This window comes from Dendropsophus ebraccatus, chromosome 4 (genome assembly GCF_027789765.1).
Source record: "Dendropsophus ebraccatus isolate aDenEbr1 chromosome 4, aDenEbr1.pat, whole genome shotgun sequence".
Classification (NCBI taxonomy): domain Eukaryota; kingdom Metazoa; phylum Chordata; class Amphibia; order Anura; family Hylidae; genus Dendropsophus; species Dendropsophus ebraccatus.
In genome coordinates this window covers 144,003,196-144,028,756 of record NC_091457.1, presented here as the reverse complement: position 1 = coordinate 144,028,756, position 25,561 = coordinate 144,003,196, and the positions used below count along the sequence as shown (strand labels likewise).

General features: G+C 45.9%; 1 protein-coding gene across 1 annotated transcript in view; it reads right to left on the bottom strand.

The window, feature by feature from the left end:
- The window catches only part of LOC138788907 (cytochrome P450 2D14-like), a 38,439-nt gene that overhangs the window by 2,731 nt on the left and 10,147 nt on the right, over nucleotides 1-25,561 (bottom strand). Inside the window, exons 3-8 of the mRNA XM_069967304.1 lie at nucleotides 20,291-20,443; nucleotides 17,819-17,976; nucleotides 17,038-17,211; nucleotides 14,297-14,438; nucleotides 9,114-9,301; nucleotides 8,658-8,799 (exon numbers count right to left, since the gene is read on the bottom strand). Coding sequence (XP_069823405.1) covers nucleotides 8,658-8,799; nucleotides 9,114-9,301; nucleotides 14,297-14,438; nucleotides 17,038-17,211; nucleotides 17,819-17,976; nucleotides 20,291-20,443 — 957 coding nt within the window. The remainder of the gene's footprint in view (nucleotides 1-8,657; nucleotides 8,800-9,113; nucleotides 9,302-14,296; nucleotides 14,439-17,037; nucleotides 17,212-17,818; nucleotides 17,977-20,290; nucleotides 20,444-25,561) is intronic.

Here is a 25,561-nt window from a genome sequence, read left to right as displayed (position 1 = left end):
GTCACGACAGTCCTCTGCCCCGTCCCCTGTTATTACTATGCCACCCACCTCTGGGGCACCTTCTGCCAGGGAACTGTTGGCAAATCTTGATCTGCCTTTGGATTCTCTACCACTTTTTAGTGATGATGAGGAGGAGGATGAGGTAGTCCACCAAAGGCAGCAGGTGGAACGTGCAGAGACTGCAGAGGAGGTGGTGGCTGTAAGCCAGGGAGGGGCATCCAGTGCCACACCTGAGATCCTGTCCCAGCCACTGGAGGACAGTAGCAGTGGTGGTGATGATGATGTCGCCGATCGGACGTGGCGCCCCCAAGCACCATTATCCTCAGTGTCATCAGGGGAGGAAAGTGAGGTGCTACCGAAGCAGCAACATCCCACTGCTGCAAGGAAGCGAGGCACAAGAGAGAGGGGTAGAAGACAACCTACCAGGCAGAGTCATTTACCTCCAAGCCTTGGTCCTGAGAGGGGACCCTCAGGCAGCAGTGGCAGCCAACAGGCCGCAAGACCCCCCGTGGCTGGCAGCAAACCACGGTCCTCTGTCGTCTGGCAGTTCTTTCGGCTGGGGACAGATAAGCACATCGCTCTGTGCCTGCTGTGCAACGAGAGGGTCAGTCGTGGCAGGGGTGATAATCTTGGGACAACATCCATGAGGAAGCACATGGAAAGGCAACACCAACAGGCCTGGAAAAAACGTGACCCCAATACCACCTCCTGTCAGGATGCACCATACACTGCAGATCCCATCATGCAGCATCCTGTCACTTCAACTCAGGCCTCGTCAGCCTCAGTTGCCAGCAGCAGCACAGTCTCACTGCCATGTACACCCCTAATGAGGCAGCAATCCCTGACCGAGTCCATGGGCAAACGTCAGGTGTACTCCAGCAGCCATCCCATGGCACAGAAACTGGCCGGACACCTGGTTAAGCTGCTGGTGCTTCAGTCTCTGCCATTTAATCTTGTGGACTCCCAGCCTTTCAGGGATTTCATGGCGTGTGCGCACCCCAGATGGTGAGTCCCCAGCCACCACTACTTCTCGAGCAAAGCTGTCCCATCACTGCACAGTTATGTAAAAAGAAAGGTTGGCGACTCATTGGGACTCTCGGTGTCCAAGACCGTGCACCTGAGTGCTGATGTCTGGTCCTCTAATTATGGGCAAGGCCAGTACATGGCAGTTACTGCCCATTGGGTCAACATCCTCCCAGGAGACCATCAGGAAGTTGGCCCATTCTTGCCACTGTCACCTCCACGGTGCTTTAGGGGGCCAGCAGCGGGTAGCACAAGTTCTGCCTCCACCACCACTGCAGTCCAACCTGACCCAGTGTCTTACCACCGATGTCAGGCCCGCCGCTCTCAGGCTGTCCTCCATTTGGTGAGCCTGGGTCAACGAAGCCACAGTGGGCAGGAGCTCCTCCGGACCATCAGGGAGGAGATTGGCTGACCCCACGTCGACTAACGGTGGGAAGTGTCATAGCGGACAACGGGAGGAACATTGTCTCTGCAGTTCAGCGGGGAGGGCTGACTCATACACCTTGTATGGCACATGTGATCAACCTCATAGTGCACAGGTTTCTCCGATCATTTCATGCACTACATGACCTTCTGAGGATGTCACGTAGAGTGTGCAAACATTTCAGCCACTCCTACGCTGCAAGGAACACCCTGCTCAGAATACAGAGACAGTGCGGTATGCCCCAACATCGGCCAATCTGCGACGTGCCAACCCCCTGGAATTCTGCCCTCCATATGCTCGACCGCCTGTACGAGCAAAGGTCAGCCGTAACAGACTACCTCATGGGGCAATCAGGCAGCTTCACGCCACACTGCGACTTCCAAGTAACACACTGGCAGTTAAAGCGGGAAGTCTGCCAATTGTTGATCCCTTTTGAGGACGCGACTCTCTTTGTGAGCAGGCAGGACTATGGGATCAACGACATCATCCCACTCCTCCATGTTCTTGAAAGTGCACTGAGCATCATCATCATCATCATCATCATCATCACCAGGCTACAACTCCAAGGCTGAACATCGCCTTGAGCCCAGAGCTGGATGAAGTGCAGATGGAGGTTGAGGAGGAGGAAGATGTCTACGCCCAGCCATTCCGCACACCGCCACCTGGCTTCTCTGCCTCTCCATCACAAGAGGAGATGGAGGATGAGGTGGTAGAGGAAGAGGAGGAAGACCCCAGCAGACCCTGGAACTACACTGAGGACAGTGGAGAGGAGAGGCGGTCATTGTCCTTGGTGCAGATGGCAAGGTGTCTGCGGGAGTGTCTGCGGAATGATAGCCGGATTGTGGACATCCGCCAGAGGGACCAATACTGGCTGGCCACCCTGTTGGACCCTCGCTTCCGCCGCAAAATGGCAGAATTCTTCCCGCCATCACAGAGGGAGGCTAAACTGGTGTACTACAGGGACATGCTCACCAGTCAGTTGGTCTCAACTTACCTGTGAGACCAGCCAGGTTCCCAGACAACATCCTCTGGGGGGAACCAGCGCGCTCCACTCCCACCACCACTAGTGGAGGCGTCAGAAGTCGCTACAGCCTGCAAGCCCTCATGAGCGATTTCATGCAGCCAGCTTGTGAAGAAAGGACACAGCACCGGACTCATGGCGTGGACCAGCATGAGCTCAGCCACCAGGTCACTGCCTACCTTGATTCTACCCTGCCCCAAAGTGTCACCGACCCCGTGCAGTACTGGGCAGAAAAACTCAAGATTTTGCCTCAACTGGCAGAGTTTGCGTTGGCTCTAATGTCCTGCACAGCCTGTAGTGTGGCGTCAGAGAGGGTATTTAGTGCGGCGGGTAACATCATAACACCGCAAAGAACGTGGCTCTCTTGCCACAGTGTGGAGATGCTCACTTTTGTTAAGATGAATCGTGCCTGGATTACATCGGATTATACCATCCCCCTGCCTGATGTGAATGACTAATTCATCAGTCACCCGTCTTGCATGGCAATCCGTGTGTCCAAGAAATTGACCTTGATATCCTAAATATGTGCCCAACGTAAAAATCCGTAATTTAACTTATTAAGTAATGTTCCCCCCTTAGACCCCAAATTTTTAAAAAAAATCACCTTAAAAATTCCCAACTTAATTGGGATACATTTGAAATAACAGATCCCCATTTCCAAATTTGATGCCCATGGTGTGTTGGCCATTTAACATCTCCACACCAGTGCACTGTCCAACCCATACCCCAAGAACAGTAGCAACCCTAAAATAATCCCCACGACTATGCTTCAAAAAGTGTGGATTTCACCTTTTGTGAACTATAGCCGTGGGGTTCTATCCCTGGCACCCGTGCCAAGGAACACTACTCACCGTTTTGTGAGCGAGTACTAACTGTTCTTGAGGTATTTTGTGGATATCATGAGAGTAGTGAAATCTTGCACCGCAAATCCCGATGGGGTTCTTCTGTGTGCAAATTATTTCACGCCTCTCATGCAGTCACTTGTCTATTTGGAAACATACTTGCTGGAAACTGCCTTCTCAACTTGTGTGTTTGTAACAATACTAGCCATCAACTGCTGCCTTCTCCTGGTCCTCAACTGGTCTGTTTTAAATAATACTGACATGGAATCAATCAAATGCTGCCTCCTCCTCCTCAAGTAGCCGCTCCTCAATAATACTGGCTTGGAATTAATCAACTGCTGCCTCCTCCAGCTGCTCAAGTAGTCTTTTTTTAATTATACTGGGCTGGAAAAGATCAACTGCTGCCTCTTTGTCCTCAATTAGCCTCTCCTCCATAATCCTGGCCTGGAATAGATAAACTGCTGCTGCCTCCTCCTCAAGTAGCCTCTCCTCAATAATACTGGCCTGGAATCAATCAACTGCTGCCTCCTCCTTCTGCTCAAGTAGTCTGTTTTTAATTATACTGGCCTGTAATCGATCAACTTCTGCCTCATCCTCCTCAAGTAGCCTCTCCTCGATTATACTGGCCTGGAATCAATCAACTGCTGCCTCCTCCTGCTCTTCTAGTAGTCTCTTTTTAATTATACTGGCTTGTAATCGATCAACTGCTGCCTCATCCTCTTCAAGTAGCCTCTCCTCGATTATACTGGCCTGGAATCAATCAACTGCTGCCTCCTCCTGCTCTTCTAGTAGTCTCTTTTTAATTATACTGGCCTGTAATCGATCAACTGCTGCCTCATCCTCCTCAAGTAGCCTCTCCTCGATAATACTGGCCTGGAATCAATCAACTGCTGCCTCCTCCTCCTTAATTAGCCCTCTCCTCCATAATACTGGCCTGGAATCAATCAACTGCTGCCTCATCTTCCTCAAGTAGCCTTTCCTCCATAATACTGGCCTGGAATCGATCAACTGCTGCCTCCTCCTCCTCAAGTAGCCTCTCCTCAATAATACTGGCCTGGAATCGATCAACTGCTGCCTCATCCTCCTCAAGTAGCCTCTCCTCAATAATACTGGCCTGGAATCGATTAAATGCTGCCTCATCCTCCTCAAGTAGCCTCTCCTCAATAATACTGGCCTGGAATCGATCAACTGCTGCCTCATCCTCCTCAAGTAGCCTCTCCTCGATTATACTGGCCTGGAATCAATCAACTGCTGCCTCCTCCTGCTCTTCTAGTAGTCTCTTTTAATTATACTGGCCTGTAATCGATCAACTGCTGCCTCATCCTCCTCAAGTAGCCTCTCCTCAATTATACTGGCCTGGAATCAATCAACTGCTGCCTCCTCCTGCTCTTCTAGTAGTCTCTTTTTAATTATACTGGCCTGTAATCGATCAACTGCTGCCTCATCCTCCTCAAGTAGCCTCTCCTCGATTATACTGGCCTGGAATCAATCAACTGCTGCCTCCTCCTGCTCTTCTAGTAGTCTCTTTTTAACCCTTTAAGGACCGGGGCAATTTTTATTTTTGCGATTTAGTTTTTTCCTCCTTGTGCATAAAAGGCCATAGCAGTTGCATTTTTTCACCTAGAAACCCACATAAGCCCTTATTTTTTGCGCCACTAATTGTACTTTGCAATGACAGGCTGAATTTTTGCATAAAGTACACTGCAAAAGCAGGAAAAAATTCAATGTGTGGTGAAATTGAAAAAAAAAACACATTTTGTGTTTTTAGTGGATGTGTGTTTTTACACCGTTCGCCCTGGGGTAAAACTGACTTGTTATATATGTTCCACAAGTCGTTACGATTAAAACGATATGTAACATGTATAACTTTTCTTGTATCTGATGGCCTGTAAAAAATTAAAACCATTGTCAACAAATATACGTTCCTTAAAATCGCTCCATTCCCAGGCTTATAGCGCTTTTATCCTTTGGTCTATGGGGCTGTGTCAGGTGTCATTTTTTGCGCCATGACATGTTCTTTCTATTGGTACCTTGATTGCGCATATACGACTTTTTGATCGCTTTTTATTAACATTTTTCTGGATTTGATGCAACCAAAAATGCGCAATTTTGCACTTTGGGATTTTTTTGCGCTTACGCAGTTTACCGTGCAAGATCAGGAATGTGATTAATTAATAGTTTGGGCGATTACGCACGCGGCGATAGCAAACATGTTTGTTTATTTATTTATTTACTTTTATTAATAACCTGGGAAAAGGGGGGTGATTCTGACTTTTATTAGGGGAGGGGGCTTTTTATTAATAGCAACACTTTTTTTTTTACTTTTACACTTATACTAGAAGCCCCCCTAGGGGACTTCTAGTATAAGTGCTTTGATCTCTCATTGAGATCCATGAGATAGGCACTCGTTTGCTTTCGGCTGCTGCAGCCGGAAGTAAACGAGTGCCGAGCCGGGGACGGCGCCATCTTGGAGCGGTCCCCGGCCGGCTTCAGTTACGGAGATCGCTCCTCCGGGATAACATCCCGGAGGAGCGATCTCCCCACTAGACACCAGGGATGACGCTGCGTCCGGTAATCGGATGCAGCTGTCAACTTTGACAGCTGCATCCGATTACTGTATTAGCGGGCACGGCGATCGGACCGTGCCCGCTAATACCGGCGATCCCGGGCTACAAGCGGCACCCGGGACCGCCGCGCGGCCCCGCTCTGAACATCCTTACCGACCGCAGGGCGTAAATATAAGCCCGCGGTCGTTAAGGGGTTAATTATACTGGCCTGTAATCGATCAACTGCTGCCTCATCCTCCTCAAGTAGCCTCTCCTCGAAAATACTGGCCTGGAATCAATCAACTGCTGCCTCCTCCTCCTTAATTAGCCTCTCCTCCATAATACAGGCCTGGAATCAATCAACTGCTGCCTCCTCCTCATATAGCCTCTCCTCGATAATACTGGCCTGGAATCGATCAACTGCTGCCTGCTCCTCATCAAGTAGCCTCTCCTTAATAATCCTGGCCTGGAATCGATCAACTGTTGCCTCCTGCTCCTGAAGTAGTCTGGTTTTAATAATACTGGCCTGGAATCGATCAACTGCTGCCTCCCCCTCATATAGCCTCTCCTCGATAATACTGGCCTGGAATCAATCAACTGCTGCCTCATCCTCCTTAATTAGCCTCTCCTCCATAATACTGGCCTGGAATCAATCAACTGCTGCCTCATCTTCCTCAAGTAGCCTCTCCTCCATAATACTGGCCTGGAATCGATCAACTGCTGCCTCCTCCTCAAGTAGCCTCTCCTCAATATTACTGGACTGGAATCAATCAACTGCTGCCTCCTCCTGCTGCTCAACTTGTCTCTTCTCAACAATACTGGACTGAGAGGCGAGCAATCTACTGCTGCCTCCTCCTGGTTCTCGACTTGTCAACAATACTGGCCTGGGTGCAATAAAGTGCTGCCGCATCCTCCTTGTAAACTTTTTTTTCCAATATTTTTTTTCACTATTTTGGCACTTTGATTCACTATATTTTATTAATTTTATTCCTATTATTATTATTTTATTTTTTATTTTTTATTTTTTTTCTCATTATTTTTGGAAATTTTTTTTCCCACTTTTTTTCATTGTAATATCAACTGCAACTAAACGAAACTATACCCTATCACACTCCCACTATTGTAGCTGCAATTATTCAGCCGTTAGAGCAAGGTTCGTTTTCGGTTCGGTTCGATCCGAAATTCACGAAAGTTCGCCGGATCGAACCGAACCGAACTTTTCAAAAGTTCGCTCATCCCTAGTAGGTGGCTTTAGTTAGTTCTTTTCTGATTCTCAGTTGAGCAGAACACACAGATCAGGCATCCCTGATAAACTCAGCCAGGAGCCCAGCTCTGCCAGGTTCCTTGTCCAGGACAGACCAGCTGTGGTGTTAGGACACACGTATGGAGAACCCAGAGACTTTCTTAAAGCTAAACTTATAGCCAAGATACAGTGCTAAACACTTAAAAGGAGGACAAGTCAGAGAACACCTCAAACCATGCCGTGAACATTTCTATACAGTGCAGGACAGTATGCCAAGCAGAGAAATTGATCTGGATATCTCGCAATATAGGTGACACCGGGACAAATTCAGACATTCTGCTTAACTCAGGTAACCAAGACTGGGGCTTGTGTCACCCATGTAGAACGGGTAACCCGACTCTGCAATGCAGAAGGTGGTCTATAGCGACAAAGGTTGAAACACGGGGACAAGACAAGTATTCTTCTTTCAAGTATTTCTTCTTCAAGTATTTCTCTTCACAAGTTACGGTAGAGCACACTACTAAATTGGGTTGGGGCTCTCCCGACAAACTCCTCTCTACTCTTCTGAATTCTCTACTCTACTCAACCAAACCAGCACTACTGTTCTACGTCAGGACTACAGTATCTCTAAGGACAGATTCAGTGAACGCAAGTTTGTATTAGTCACATATTATTCTACGATCATGTATTACGAGAGACTTGTCAGTAAAGATCAGTTTATCTATTCAACTGGGACAGTCCAGGTGGGTCATATCTCCACTCCGGACCAACATGATAAGAGCCCAAGGGACCCATCAAAACCCCGCAGGTCGCCGACCATTAGGGGTCAATACAGCCAGCCACAAAACAAATAATAAAAGCAGGTACAACCTGTACCTGTGTGCTGAGTTAGCACTGGCGTCATGACTATATCACCATTGGCTGAGCTGTATTCCAACCACAGACATATCATCCGGGCGATTAGGCACCACACAAATTGATGTGCGTATAGAAGACACCAAAGGGGATAGTTTGCACCTACTAAGAGACAACTGAAAATTAGAGATGGAGCTTGATCAGAAATAACAGCTGTTGTTTTCCCTTATTTATACATTGTGGAAAAGGCTTAGCTAGCATTTATGGGGCCCTATTGCAAACATTTTTAAGTGGCCCCCCTCTCATACGCACAACACAAAGCACTGCACATAATTGCCAGCTGGAGAACAGAGGTTATCAGTGCAGTGAAGCAGAGATGTCTGTCTTCTGCTTGTTACCTTTTTTTTTTGTGTTGCAGCATGGGTCACTTACACACTGCAGTACATAAGGGGTTAAGCAGAAGGACACATACTCTTACCTTCTCCCCCGAGCCGCCCTCCTGCACGGGCCCCATAGCAACTGCCTACCCTGCCTCTATGGTAGCTACGCCACTGCATTGTAGGAACATTGCCTAAGAGCGGATTCAGTCATATTAAATAAATTGAATGGAAGTCTCAGATGGTATGATCTTGGATCTGACCAGTTTAATGACCCCTGTATATAAGATATAATAGCTAACACCGATAAGACTCCTCCGACTCACCTGCAGAAAATGGCATAAATGCTTCTCGTTTTATAAACTTTCCGTTCTCATCTAGAAAATGCTTTGGGTAAAACTGGAAAGGTTTCTCCCATACTTGCTGATCTTTGAGCACAGAGGACAGGTTGGTGATGATAGTGGTGCCCTATAGAAAAAGAGTTTAAAATATAGGATCGATAGTGTACAATTGTAGTCATAACGTCCAATAGTAAAAAATACCCTCATCCTTTTATTGAATTCAGGTTCAGTTGAGGATGATTGATCTGTTGCCGCTCATCACTTCCATATTGTATAACTACTGTGTTACTGACCTATCTATACTATTGTTGCAGAAAAACTATTTACCACCAATTTTTTTTTTATGTTTTTTATGTTCATCCTGCTATTTGGAATCACAAACTCATTTATGTGGACATAAGCTATCCCCTTTACAGTTCTGATGTTTCCCATAGTTTTTACCTTTGGTATATTGTACCCTTTAATCTCCATGTCTCTGTAGGTCATATGAGGCAAAGCCAAGGGAATGATATCTCCGCATCGTTGTACTTCATGGATCACAGCATTAGTATACGGCATCTGCAGCACATCCCCCATTGTCGGCTTCCGCTCTCTTCCAATCACTTGATCGATTTCTTCTTGCACTTTGGCTGAATGACAATATTCATTAATAAATGAATGCTTCTACATACTAAGGGGGAGCTTTGCTTTGGCTGTCCCAGGCATGATGAGTATTGTAGTTTTGCAACAGCTGGAGGGCCGCGAGTTTGAGAACCCTGCCATAGAAGGTTCTCATTATTAAAATGTGTCTGCTGGTCGAGATATCATGTGTAATCGAAGATACATAATGAGCTGCTAGATAGCCACTTCCTACTATCTATCTATCTATCTATCTATCTATCTATCTATCTATCTATCTATCTATCTATCTATCTATCTATCTCCTATCTATCTATCTATCTATCTATCTATCTATCTATCTCCTATCTATCTATCTATCTATCTATCTATCTATCTATCTATCTATCTATCTATCTCTCTATCTCCTATCTATCTATCTATCTCCTATCTATCTCAGGTATAAGAACACAGACAATAGAGCACACTTGTCAAACTCCGTCCCTCCAGTTGTTACAAAACTACAAATCCCATCATGACTGGACAGATAAAGCATGACGGGAATTGTAGTTTTGCAACACTTGGAGGGACGGAGTTTGAGACCCCTGATAAGTTATAAGACCTTATAAGTGATTATAGTGCAGTTACATTCAGTGACTCACAGTAGACGTCCTCTCTGCATGAAGAGACGTCCACTTTTCTTTTTCTTCTCCATCTGGCTCCGGCCATCATGAAGGCTTCTCTGGCCATGACTCCTCTCCACGGGATCTGCCAGACAGACATTTTAGGCTTCTTGCCCCAGCAACATCCTCATTTGTACATCCCTCCATATAGAATGCCCCCCCCCCCCCCCGCTGCACATCTCTCCATATAGAAAAGCCCCCCTGCTGTACATCCCCCATATAGAATAGCCCCCCTGCTGTACATCCCTCCATATAAAATAGCCCCCCCCGTGCACATCTCTCCATATAGAAAAGCCCCTCTGTGCATCCCCCATATAGAATAGCCCCCCCCTGTGCATTCTCCCTTATAGAATAGCCCCCTGTGCATCCCCCCTCATAGAATAGCCCCCTGTTCATTCTCCCTTATAGACTAGCCCCCCTGTTCATTCTCCCTTATAAAATAGCCCCCCTGTCCATTCTCCCTTATAGAAAAGCCCCCCTGTGCATCCCCCTTAAAGAATAGCCCACCTGTGCATCCCCCCTTATAAAATAGCCCCCCTGTGCATCACCCTTATAGAATAGCCCCCCCTGTGCATTCTCCCTTATAGAATACCCCCCCCCCGTGCATCCCCCTTATAGAATAGCCCCCCTGTGCATCCCCCTTATAGAATAGCCCCCCTGTGCATTCTCCCTTATAGAATAGCCCCCCCTGTGCTTCCCCCCTTAAATAATAGCCCCCTGTGCATCCCCCCTTATAGAATAGCCCCCTCTGTGCATCCCCCCTTATCGAATAGCCCCCCTGTGCATCCCCCCTTATAGAATAGCCCCCCTGGGCATCCTCCCATTTAGAATAGCCCCCCCCCCCTATGCATCCCCCATATAGAATAGCCCCCCTATGCATCCCCCCATATAGAATAGCCCCCTGTGCATCCTCCCTTATAGAATAGCCCCCCTGTGCATTCTCCCTTATAGAATAGCCCCCCTGGGCATCCTCCCATTTAGAATAGCCCCCCCCCCCTATGCATCCCCCATATAGAATAGCCCCCCTATGCATCCCCCCATATAGAATAGCCCCCTGTGCATCCTCCCTTATAGAATAGCCCCCCTGTGCATTCTCCCTTATAGAATAGCCCCCCTTGTGCATTCTCCCTTATAGAATAGCCCCCCTGTGCATTCTTCCTTATAGAATAGCCCCCCTGTGCATCCCCCCTTATAGAATAGCCCCCCCTGTGCATCCCCCCTTATACAATAGCCCCCCTGTGCATCCCCCTTATACAATAGCCCCCCTGTGCATCCCCCCTTATAGAATAGCCCCTTTGTGCATCCCCCTTATAGAATAGCCCTCCTCTGCATTCTCCCTTATAGAATAGCCCCCCCCCTGTGCATCCCCCCTTATAGACTAGCCCCCCCTGTGCATCCCCCCTTAAAGAATAGCCCCTCTGTGCACCCCCACCCCCTTATAGAATAGGCCCCCTGTGCATCCCCCCTTATAGAATAGCCCCCCTGTGCATTCTCCCTTATGGAATAGCCCCCCTGTGCATCCCCCATATAGAATAGCCCCACTGTGCATCCCCCTTATAGAATAGCCCCTCTGTGCATCCCCCCATATAGAATAACCCCCCTATGCATCCCCCCATATAGAATAGCCCCCCCTATGCATCCCCCTTATATAATAGCCCCCCCTATGCATCCCCCCTTATAGAATAGCCCCCCTGTGCATCCCCCCTTATAGAATAGCCCCCCCTGTGCATTCTCCCTTATAGAATAGCCCCCCTGTGCATTCTCCCTTATAGAATAGCCCCCCGTGCATTCTCCCTTATAGAATAGCCCCCCTGTGCATCCCCCCTAATAGAATAGCCCCGCCTGTGCATCCTCCCTCATAGAACAGCCCCCCTAAGCATCCCCCCTAATAGAATAGCCCCCCTGTGCATCCCCCCTAATAGAATAGCCCCTCTGTGCATCCTCCCTCATAGAATAGCCCCCCTGTGCATCCCCCCCTCATAGAACAGCCCCCCTAAGCATCCCCCCTTATAGAATAGCCCCCCTGTCCATCCCCCCCTAATAGAATAGCCCCCTGTGCATCCCCCCTCATAGAATAGCCCCCCTGTGCATCCCTCCTCATAGAATAGCCCCCTGTGCATCCTCCCTAATAGAATAGCCCCCTGTGCATCCTCCCTAATAGAATAGCCCCCTGTGCATCCTCCCTCATAAAACAGCCCCCCTAAGCATCCCCCCTCATAGAATATCCCCCCTGTGCATCCCCCCTCATAGAATAGCCCCCCTGTGCATCCTCCCTGAAGGGGTTTAAAAAAAAAAAATAAGAAAAACAACTCACCTCTCCTCGGGCCAGATCTTCAGTCTGCAGCAGCTTCTCCCTGGTGCTGCAGCGCAGCGGCTCCTCTTTCCGCTCTCAGGTCCTCAGTGGCGCGTCAGGGAAGTGACATCACCGCTGGGGACCTGATGTAGGTGCCTGTAGACGTGCCTGCGTGCGGCACGTCTGCGGCTACTGGGGGGGATCAGGCGGCCTGAAAGAGACTGAGGGAATAGCGCGGCGGCCGGCCGCGCTATTCTTTCAGTCTCAATTATAGCAGAGGGTCGGCCACGGGTCGAGGCCCACTCATTGGTGGGGAAGACCCGCCCGGGGGGCACAGCCCTTGCCCCCGGGTCAGCCCGCCCCTGCCAATCACAGACCCTCCTACTCAGAGGTCAAAGTGTTCAATACAATTGAGCTACAAAATCCACATCCAACCTAAGGAAAAGTGTGACACTGTTTCTGGTAGAAAGCGGCCATTTTTTGCTAAGTTCACAAAATGTATTTATTCAATTAGTAATGGCCGCTATTGCAGATTCCAACACTGGCCGTTATTAATTGAATAAATACATTGCATTTACTTCTATGGAATCCCAGCCGGAGTGTATACATTCTGTATACACAACTGATGGGATTCCTTGTGGCCACACAGAAAACTGACATGTCAGTTTTGTGCGGCCGCTGTTTATTGATTAGCGGCCGCACAAAACTGACAGTGCAAACAATGTAAAGTGCGTCTTCGGCCGCACTTTACATTGTCTGCTATGGGAAATTGGAATGCATGCACTACCGAATGCACCCGCATCCCAATTAAAAAGAAATTACGTTCATCCGGCCAGTACTGCAGTAAATTTCACTGACAGTGGCCGTTCTGTGACTTTCTGTGTTCTTCCTGGCCAGTGTCATACATAATGTGAACCCGGCCTAAGACTAGAGAACCCTTTTAAGTTTAAACCTCTCTCATGTACAGTAGGTGTGTCTTTCTTATAATAAATGTTGGATGTGAGGCCCGCAGATCTTAATAGTAGAGCAAGGTGGGAAGACCCACATGTAAGAAATACATGGCAATCACCATATTTGATCATTACAGTAAAAACATAATATTCCAAAGCCCACTACATTCCATCAAAAAAATGTGAATCCCTCCCCTGTCCAGGATTCCAGGTTTTGCTGTGAGAGCTCTGCTTTCTCTCTACACTTATACACAGCCCTAGTGATTCTCCCCTGCAGACTGCCTATTGTGTGCTTTCCTTCCTATCTACAGCCTGTGCATACTGTGTGTACTGTACTCCAGTGTGCTCTCTGCTTTGTTGTAATACTGAAAGAAGGCAGAAACAGACACGTGTTTGACAGATTTTTTTCTCATAGTCAAAATGCTATTGAAAGCCAATGAGAGCAAATTAAGACTGTCTGCAGAAGCAAAATGGTAGGAAAATTTTAATGAAGACTAAAAAAAAAGCTTGCTTAATTTTCTTTCTGGAAACAAGTAACAGTCGCCTTTAGATTACCATATTTATGTTGTTACTCTCAACTGTGGGGCTGGCAAAGTAGAAATTCTGGCAAAACTGGCAAAGTAGAAATTCATACTTTTATATGTAAAATTTGTATGTTAAAGCGGTACTCCGGTTAACTTTTTTTTCTTTCAGATCAACTGTTGTCAGAAAATTATATTGATTTGTAATTTGCTTCTATTTAAAAATCTCAAGTTTTTCAGTACTTATCAGCTGCTATATGTCCTGCAGGAAGTGATGGATTCTCTGTGGTTTGACACAGTGCTCTCTGCTGCCACCTCTGCCTGTGACAGGAACTGTCCAGAGCAGGAAAGGTTTTCTATCAGTATTTTTTAATGCTTTGGACAGTTCCTTTACAGACAGAGGTGGCAGCCGAGAGCACAGTGTCAGATTGGAAACAATACACCACTTCCTGCAGGACACACAGCAGCTGATATGTACTGGAAGATTTGAGATTTTAAAAATTTACAAATCTGTATAACTTTCTGTAACCAGTTGATTGGAAATATTTTTTTTTAGAGTTCTCTTTAAAGTATTACTCACACTGGACATCTGGATAGAGGATCATATACAGCAGCCCCCACCTCAGGGTGGTACTTGTAGTTTCTGATCCAGCAGTAAACAAATCATATGTTGTCATAAGAAGGTTTCCTTCATTAAAACTACTGCCACTATCCCCCTTCACCTAAAAAGAAAAATAGTATTAATACCGGGGGGGTATTTGGATTACATGTAGCAGGTGAACTGATATACCCAATGGATGGGATAGTTTTCTGGCATGTTTTAGTATATATTACATATTTACACATATTATTATATATTATTGTAGCACTCTGGTGAGATATATAGGTTTAAATATTTTTCTTAAGACCCCGACCAGAGCACAGCATTGAACAATTCTGCATGAACATATACACACTAATTAAAGGAAAGGAAAGCTCTTCTACCCTATTATGTAAGAATATTAAAGGAGAAGTCCAGTGGGGGTGGGGGCTAAAAATCATTATGGGCAGGGGGTGCTAGGAAATTAAAAAAGATAATATGCTCACCTGTCCTTGTGCCCGCGCTGCACCACATCACTGGGCTCCCGTACCCTACCGAATGTCCTCTTCTAGCTGGAGGGGAGCTAAGAAGACAGACAGACTGGGTCCAGGAGGGAGACATGGTGGTACGTAGGCACCGGGACAGGTGAATATACCTTCTTTTTTATCTTCCTCCACCCCCACCCTGGAATAAATTTGCTGGACTTCTGCCACCCTGTGCCGGACTTCTCCTTTAAACGATTCTTACTTTTTCTAGATCTACTCAGCATCAACTCACAGATGTCATTTGGATTCCAGATTTGATATGTTTGGTTAACCTCTCCTTTTGGAGAGTTTTCTGGCTTGGCTTAAAGTTAATGTACCATCAAGTACATTGCTTTAAAATTTTTACATCAATAGACTGGGGCTGGAGCGGAGATGCTGGTGCTGTGGTCCTTTCTTTGAACCACGGCCCGATTCCTGCGCACGGCGATGGACTATTCCTGGGCACCGGCCCAGCCTGAAGAACTGGAGGAGGACCCGCCCGCCCCCAGTGTGACAAGACCCCTCCCCTCTGTGATGCAGCTCCATTGATTCTAATGGAGCTGCATCACAGAGGGAAGGCAGAATGTCACACTGGGGGGTGGGCCTCCAGTTCTTCAGGCCAGGCGGGTGTTCAAAAAAAGCACCACGGCACCAGCAAGCAAGTCTATTCATGTGTGGTGTCCCACGACAGGTGTTTCTGTTTAGAACACCCCTCACAAAAGCCTGGTACCTCAAAAGTAAAGTGGTGAAGTCATGTATAAGTTTTGCCACTAGATGTCAGTATTATGTATATTCATGAATGTGTATGCATATATATATATATATATATATATATATATATATATATATATTGCACAGCTGTAGTCATGTAAGGGTTATTGTGTTTATTGTGATTCTGTGCACCAATGAGATAGCCTCTTTCCTTCTACCTATCTCTATCCTTCTTTCTTCTCACACTCTCTTCTCCACCACTCACAGGAGCTGTTACATACACCCTGTATGAAGTAGTCACATGGTGAGAGGAAGTGTAGGTCCAGGCTTAGTTTCTCTTTGTTTCTCCAAGGAGCAAGACACACAGATCAGGCATCCCTGCTGAGCTTAGCCAGGAGCATGGCTCATCCAGTTTCCCTGTCTGGGACAGACCAGCTGTAGTGTACACTTATGGAGATCACAGAGACTTTCTTTTCTAAAGCAACATTTCTACCTACAATGCAGTGCTAAACACCTACAGAGAGGAAAAGTCTGTAATCACCCCAACCCACTCCGTGAACATCTCAACACAGTGCATGACAATATCCTAGAGCAGAGGAACTGTTTCGGATAGAGCAAAGCTGCTAAGAGCCGACGTACTCTATCTCGCAGCACAGGGGACACCGGGACACCCTCGGACACTTAGCTGAACTCAGGTAACCAAGACTGGGGCTTGTGTCACCCTGATAGGACAGGTAACTCGACACTGCAGGGCAAAAGGTGGTATAGCGACAAAGGTCGAATCAAGTATTCTTCTTCTTCTTTCAAGAATTCTTCTTCTTCTAAAGTTCCGGCAGAGCACAGTACTACATTGGGTTGGGACTCTCAAGACAAGCTCCTCTCCACTCTTCTGAACTCTGTACTCAGCACGCAACCAGTCAGCACTGCTATCTTACTTTCTACCTCAGTATATCTCAGTACGCAAGTGAACACTAGTCTGTATTTCAACAGTCACTATATATCTTGTACCTCAGACGACTTGCTAGTAAAGAAATGTTATTTATTTTACCGGGACTCAGTGATCTTTGCACCAGCACCTACACACAAGCTACACTGTCATTTCCCCTTTCTGAGGGTGGCGATACCGACGGTCCACGTGGGTCACATCTCTACTTTGGATCACCATGATAAGCGCCCAAGGAACCCGTCACAACCCGGCAGATCACCAACCATTGGGAAAAGTATAGTCAGCCACACATTAAAAGCAGGTGTGCCTTCATACCTGTGTGCTGGCCTCACGACAACCTACCACCTGGCTGAGCTGCATTCAGTACCATCTAGCAAGTGACCGGTCGCAGCTGCAACAGAGCAGCCACCACAGATGTAAGAATCTTAAAGTGATTCCCTTCAAATCCGCTGTTAAACACGTTCTTGAAAGAAAAGCTACTTTCTTACCATATACAGCGATACCGATTAAAGGAAAGGCAAGTGCTTTGATTTTTTACGAGAATATAAAAGAGTCCTTACTTTTTCCATCTCCACGAGGTAGGCATCTATAAAATCACGGATGTCATTCGGATTCCAGGTTTTCTGATGCTCTGAAAGTATCTCCTTTAAGAATGCTATCAGTTCATACTCTGGCTGCAGCAAATGATCCACAAGCCAGGGGATATTCATTAAAACAGGAACTTCATTCATGGTCTGAAAAGTAAAATCATGATATATGGTATAATAATAAATTGTAGAATATTAATAAATGTTCTGATATATTTCTACAAAAAAGAAGAAAGCTATTCAGCCCAGATAATAGTCTGTATAGAAAGTGCAGCAGAGTATGTATGATTGATGACAACTAGAATAAGGGTAGCTTCACACACACCGTATCGCAGCAGATTTTCTGATTTGATCTAAATAACTGAACACAGCATCAAATCTGCACCATCAAATCTGCTGCGGATCTACTGCAGATCTGGTGTCTGTGAAGGCCCCCTAAGGGGGAGTTTAGATTCACAAAATACCTCTGTGAATAAAATTAGGCCACTGGTGTCATCCCCGAGGGAAGTCTGCAGCACGCCGCCTGAAGTGAGATGCTCATCTTGCCTCATGGCAGATGCAGCCCTATATGCAGAGCACATATACTGCTAGCAGAAGACCCTGCACCCCATATCAAATGTCTGCTAACAGTACAGTTTAGTAGTCACCAGTGAAATAACTAAATACAATACTTTATTAGGGAAAGTGCTTTTGCCATATAGTTTTCCATGAAGTAGATAGTGATGCCATTTTGCTATAAATGCTTTTGAAGTACCTGGGCCAAGAGTCCAAATTCAGCTTTCAAGGCGGCTTCAAAAAGATGTAAAAGTCGCTGGAATTTGGCATCATCATAATCAAAGCGATCCCCAAATGCGATGGAACAGATGACATTAGCAACAGCGTTGTTTATGAGGAAATGTGGATTGAACTGATCTACAAAAAAACACAACAATACGATACTTAAGTGGGGTTGGCCACTTTATAGAAAAATTTTCACTGTGATGTACTGTATTTGCGATGCCCGGGCCCCTAGGGGCCACTCCGCTGAGAGGGTGTTGTAGTGGGCAGGAACCGAGGCAGCTGGTAACTGGATGGTTGTCACGGTTTAGGCACGAGGGATCGCAGCTGGAAACCGGGCTCCTGACCATGCGGGAATACTGGGCGTGCGATTCTTCGTTGTCCTTAGTCAGGGCACCAATGATCACACCAATGCCAAGGTTCAGAAACAACGGTAGTTGAATGTTTATTGCAACGGTGGTAACTAGTAGCAACAGTCTCTCCGGATGCAACCGGGAATAAGGCAATCTTGAATAAGGCAGAGTAATGGGTGATGCTGCAATAGGCTGTGAGAGTAGCGTGCTGAATGATGGGAGTAGTAGTGAAACTGAAGATGAGATGCTGGGTGGAATGAGACTTGAATTAAATACTTGTTGTTGATGATTAGAGAAGATGATGAGAGGAATGACTGAAGAATCGGCACCCAGATGAGAATCTTGAGACTTGAGACAGGAACACAGCCAGTGGGCTGGAGCAGCAGAGCACACGCAGGCCTCTCTCTTAGCAGGGAGAGAGGACAGACATAACCTATCCCCTCTGTGGTAGGAAATAGACTGAGGTAGAACAGGAAGTCACATGGTAACCCCAGCCAAAGCTCGATGACCATTGGGGGTACCATGGCAACAGGGCACAGTCACGTGATACACCAGCCTTTGCATCATCACACCATTAGGCATATACAGAGAAATATACATGAGAAGTACCATACTTGAACATCAGGGGGCGACATAATACCATTAGGCACTGATAACTGAATATGCATACAAGAAATGAATGGAATAGCAGACCTGAACACTGAGAGGGGTGACACAATACACACAGTTTGCAGTGGACCATAGCTTTCCAGAACAGAACTGGTTATAATAAAAGTGTGATGATAAGAGGACCTGTTCTGGGACACTGCATATTAGTAAGTGTAGGTACTGCACTTACTAACAGCAGCTCCCTGTGTACCTCACATAGCTAAAATCAGACTTCCCTCCTCTGGGCTGGGCTGCCCTGCTCTGTGGTGAGGCTGTCCATAAGATGGACGACATGGAGGACCATGTGAGCATGCTCCGCCCCCAGTGTCCTCTATAGGCATATAGAGGATCAGTGGTAAACACTGGGGGGGGGGGGGGGTTGCGGGGAATGGTCATGTGCTCCTCCATGTCGGCCAGCTTATGGACAGAATCACCACAGAGCAGGGCAGGGAGAATCTGATTTTAGCTCTATGAAGTACACAGGGAGATGCTGTCATATATACAGTGAGTACAGTTACTTATACTGTGCACTGAGAAATTTTACTGTAGGTCAACCCCTTTTAAATAAATAAATAAATCACAAGTTTGTATACTATAGCAACATGGTGTTGGTAATTATTTGTATAAAGTACTGAGAACTAAGGGGCACATCTATCAATGTGTGCCCTTGGTGTATACCATGGAAAAGGGGCCGACTTTTTTCTTTTTTGTGACGTACACCAGGCATAAGCCCTGCTTGCTTGATGAGCAGGCAGGCGGGTGTACCTAATTTATCATGGTTTACACCTAGAAACCGATCGTAAACAATAGCGGAAAGCTACACCTGCTCCAGAGGTGTTTACCTCTTAATTCAGTGGGGTGAAGGGAGAGATTGATTTAAGACAGTAGGCCTTAATAAATGTCCCCCTATAAGCTTACAAGTTCTTTCTGTAGGCAGTGTCGGACTGGGGTATCTGGGGCCCCCCAGAGGAAATGATGGGGGCCCACCAATGAAGAACCAATGAACCAATGAAGAACCAGTGAGAAATGACATGTCAGTCAGTGTTTGTGCAGGTTCTAAAGCTCTGGTGGGCCAGTCCGACACTGCCTGTAGGGGAGGTTTCATACACGGTTTTTGTTTTTGAATTTTTTTTTTTCATTGCAGTTTTTGTCTTGACCAGGTGTTAGTGATAGATATATAAAACTTACTAAAAACGCTTTACCTTACCGTACCAGAAAGTTTTGTGTAGTGGACATAAGTTGATTTGCAAAGTAGGGAACCAGGGTTGGTTGGTTCATTTCATAGCCTTGGATCTATAGGCACTGGATGTTAGAGCAGGTCCATCAGGGACAGAACTGTCTCAAAAGTGGGTAAACTTGAATGTATTATCTATGCAAAGGGCCAGTTCTATTAAAGTCATGGTAAATTTTTATTGTATCACACTTATACACTGTTACCTACCACTCACCTTTCTGGGATCTAAATGCAGAACACAGGCACTGAGCTTCCTCTGTCACTCTCTCCTCCAGGGATTTCTTGCCCATCCCAAAGTTTCTAAGTGTGGTCAGGGAAAATCGTCTTTGCTCCTTCCATGTGGTCCCATATCGAGCCAATACTACACCTAACCAGAACACACAAAATGTTCATTATAGAAAAAATCATTGGTGCCCAACAGTGGGAGGAATACAGTATTCGGCTTGTTAACACTTGGTAAGAGACTGGCCGTTCCGTGAACCGGCCGGTCTCAGAAAAGATTATCCCGGCCGGTACTACAGTACTGGCCGGATGATCTTCAGCGCCACAGAGTTCTGATGTGGGAGCATCCGTGCGCGCCCGCATCAGAACTCTCCACTGACACAATGGAGCGTGCGGCCGGAGCCACTCACTCCACAGTGTGCACTGACAGGGTTTTCTGCGGCCGCTATTCAATGAATAGCGGCCGCAGAAAACTGACACGTCTCCCCCTTAGTATACGCTTCGGCTGTGTACCACATACATTTATGTAAGAAAAAAGAACAAACGTGCTGTTTTTAGTAAAGAAAACTTACATCTCGTTACCATTTTTCTTGCCATGCAACAGTGCAGACACTTTCCCACAATCCTCCTTGCTGCATGTGAAGTGAAAGCCAAATGCCAGTACTTATCAGACAGATCATGTGACTGAGATTGAACTGAGCATGTGAGGATTCCTGGTGGGCCATTACCAAGGGCAACAGGCTATGAATGCATGGTAGTTTTAGCGAGTCTATATCTCTCAAATGATACATTTGAAATTCTTGTAAATTTGGAATATGTTTCTTTCAACATAATACATCACTATCACTACTTAGTTTTCTTTGTGACACCACCCCTTTAAGGCAAAATTCTTGCTCCTTGCCATCTTCGTGTCCCCTTACAAATGACTCCATTGACCTAAAAAAATGAACACATATGATTTCCTTGGCCATGTAATTAAAATCAAGGATTGTGATGTCTATAGCTGCCCATGCCCTTCACTCTGTCTCCCACCAGGGTCATATCCTTATCTCCGAAACTAATTCCTGTCTAGGAAACAAAGAATTCCGGGGCACAGGGCAACATTTTCTCACACTAAGCAAAGGTAAAAAGCAATATACAGTGTATATATATATAAATATATGTAATTTCATGCAAGACATGTGTCCATGGGCTAGTGCACTCAGGTGGTTTCCTAACGGCCCTATTAAACAAAGTGATTATTGTTAAAAAATTCGCTATAACGACCAAAAATTAGCGAATTATCTGTCCATGTAATAACACCCAATGATCAAACGAAAAGTTGTTCATTTTTGGCAATCAAAAAATCAAGAAGTTGAAAAAAATTGTTGGTAGTTCGCCAGTCGTTCGTGTATCTGTTCATGTAATAAGTCGTTTCCAGATAAAACATGTTGTGTAGGCTGTCCTGAGAACGATTAGGACCATATACCGACATAAAAATGATCACTCATAACAGTAATCAATGAATGTAATAACTTCAGAATTTGCTACAAAATTGCTAGTTTTCACTAGTGATCGATCGTTATTGTGAATCTTTACAGGACAATCGCTATGTGTAATAGGGCCTTAAATCTTAAAACCAGGTAAAGTAACTCTCACATCAAGTGCTGGTAGCTGTGTATTTCTCTCCAGCCACTAGGGGGGAGATTTATCATACATGGTATAAAGCAGGGGTGTCAAACTTAAATACACAGTGGGGGAAAATTAAAAAAATGGACCAACTTTAATAATTATTGAAGCGCAAATGCGGCGGTGCTGGCACTGTCAGAGCAGCATGTGGTGTTCCTGGCACTGTCAGTGGTGTGAGTCTCCCATCGCTGTGCACTATGATAAATGACATGTTAATTGCTATGACATGATTAAACCCCAACCCATATAATAGCCAATTCCCCCAAAATTGCCCCTCATATTAGCCAGCCCTCCCAATAGTATCCAAATAGTAGCCAACCCCACCAAGGGTCCCATATAGTAGCCAGACCCCCAAATGTTCCATATAGTAGCCAGCCCTCCCTAATAGTCTCTTTTATAGTAGCCAGCCCTCCCCAATAGCCTCATATAGTAGCCAGCACTCCCCCATAGTCTCATAAAGTAGCCAGCCCCCCATAGACTCTTATATAGTAGCCAGCCCTCCCCAATAGTGTACAAAAACTATAATAGCCAAAAAACAAAGCTAAATGGGGAAAACACCAATAAAATATAACTTTTAATCACAATCTTTAAAATAGATAACACCTCACACACATTAAATACCACAAGCCGTAGTCCTTACTAGAAGTTTTTGCCACGCATTAATATCATGGTACTCTTAGGACTCAATTCACACTGAAAATCATTTACAAGTGGATAGGAGAAAAGAATGATACAATCTCACCCACTCCACGATCAGTCTCAAAATTCTTTTTCTTGGAGTCCAAAACGATATGATGCAGGGGTACACAGCCTTTCTGGGCAGTCAGGATAAATCACCCTAAAAACGCCCCTAGTTGTGTGTATGTGTTGTCTACCCCTGCTCGCACAGGGTCCGTCGGGGCACTCGCCCTAACAAGGGCGACCCCTGCCCCGAACTACCCCTTTGGGATACAATCCCTATATACACCCTATATCCACATCCCGACGTGGCCCGTTTCTATTGGTTTCACCAAATATCATCAGGGGATATATTGGAAACAACAAAAGGTAAGTATATATGTAAATTAAACTATGCAATACGAGGAGACATCTCAGAGACATTAGGGTACAAGCAGACAAACCATTAGCGAGACACGTCAACGGAGTACATGGGGGGGATACAAGGGAGATAAAATTTGTTGGCATTGAACTGGTTAAACCGAATCTAAGAGGTGGCGATTGGGACAGGATCATCTTGCAGAGAGAGGCCCAGTGGATATTTAGGCTACAAACCACTGTACCAAAAGGCCTTAATGAGCAATTGAGCTTTGCATGTTTTTTATGATTTTTGATCCCCGGTGCTTTCTTGGGTAAGATTTCAGGTATCCCTCACGTAGTATTTCAATTTTTTAACTTGTTGTAGTGTCTCGTTTTCTTTCCATACCTTTATCATGGGTATCATTAAAAGTAGTCAGGTCCTCATTTGATTTAAATTTATTCCATTGATCCACATAATGTAGTCATACACTAATACTGACCTCAGGTCTTGCGCTTTAGGTCATATGTTTTGTAACACACGTAATTTCCATTTTTTCTTAGTTCAATAATTTTTCAGACAAATTTCTAAGTGCCTCTGTTCACTTGTGTCAGTAATTTGATTTGCGGGGGGCTATATATAAAAGAACCAGGTAACGGCCTATTTATTTATTGTATATTCGTTGCGAGGGGCGGAGTTGATGAGGTCACACGTCCCCTAGGCAACGCCTGACGCCGCCAGCTTGATGCGCGCGGCTTTCCGGATGTGACGTTATTGTCGACCGGAACTCCAGCCGGCGTTCAGGAAGTGTGGAGTATGGCGTTCAGGAACAGGTAATTATAAAAGTAGCCCCACAATAGACGATACCAGGGACCACTAGGATAGTCTGTAGTTAGCCACTGCACCAGACTGTGCCTCAGCAAGATCGTATTATAGCAAGTGTAGTAGCTTAAGTATCATTTTAGCATTGTCTTATTGGTTGTGATACAGCACATAGCACTTTAGCTACGAGGTAGTGCAATACTCCTTGCCCACTGGCATAGGCACTATTCATAGCACTTTAAACCTTGCACGATTTTCTTGCATGAGTCACTTTAGGATCGCCACTGTGATCAATGACTAGGAGGTACTCTCCTCGTATTGCATAGTTTAATTTACATATATACTTACCTTTTGTTGTTTCCAATATATCCCCTGATGATATTTGGTGAAACCAATAGAAACGGGCCACGTCGGGATGTGGATATAGGGTGTATATAGGGATTGTATCCCAAAGGGGTAGTTCGGGGCAGGGGTCGCCCTTGTTAGGGCGAGTGCCCCGACGGACCCTGTGCGAGCAGGGGTAGACAACACATACACACAACTAGGGGCGTTTTTAGGGTGATTTATCCTGACTGCCCAGAAAGGCTGTGTACCCCTGCATCATATCGTTTTGGACTCCAAGAAAAAGAATTTTGAGACTGATCGTGGAGTGGGTGAGATTGTATCATTCTTTTCTCCTATCCACTTGTAAATGATTTTCAGTGTGAATTGAGTCCTAAGAGTACCATGATATTAATGCGTGGCAAAAACTTCTAGTAAGGACTACGGCTTGTGGTATTTAATGTGTGTGGGGTGTTATCTATTTTAAAGATTGTGATTAAAAGTTATATTTTATTGGTGTTTTCCCCATTTAGCTTTGTTTTTTGGCTATTATAGTTTTTGTATATGATTTACCGTAAGGGGATTAGTTTGGTCATTTGACTAAAATCGGATTATTCCTCCCCAATAGTGCCCAAATAGTAGCCAGCCCCCAAAGTGTCCCATATAGTAGCCAGCCCTGCCCAATAGTCTCATATAGTAGCCAGACTTCCCCCACAGTCTCATATAGTAGCCAGCCCTCCCCATAGTCTCTTATATAGTAGTCAGCCCTCCCTCCCCAATAGTTTCTTATATAGTAGTCAGCCCTCCCCAATAGTCTCTTATATAGGAGCCAGCCCTCCCCCATAGTCTCTTATATAGTAGTCAGCCCTCCCTCCCCAATAGTCTCTTATATAGTAGCCAGCTCTTCCCAATAGTCTCTTATATAGTAGCCAGCCCTCCCCAGTAGTCTTATATTGTAGTCAGCCCTCCCCCATAGTTTCTTATATAGTAGCCAGCCCTCCACCATAGTCTCTTATATAGTAGCCAGCCCTCCCCCATAGTCTCTTATATAGTAGCCAGCCCTCCCTTATAGTCTCTTATATAGTAGCCAGCCCTCCCCCATAGTCTTTTATAGTAGCCAGTCCTCCCTAGTAGTCTCATATAGTAGCCAACCCTCCCCCATAGTCTCTTACATTGTAGCCAGCCCTCCCCATAGTCTCTTATATAGTAGCCAGCCCTCCCCATAGTCTCTTATATTGTAGCCAGCCCTCCCCCATAGTCTCTTATATAGTAGCCAGCCCTCTCCTGTATTCTCATATAGTAGCCAGCCCTCCCTAGTAGTCGCATATAGTAGCCAGCCCTCCCCCATAGTCTCTTATATAGTAGCCGGCCCTCCCCATTAGTCTTATATAGTAGCCATGGCGGGCCAGATGTAATTCTATATAAGGTAGGGGTGTC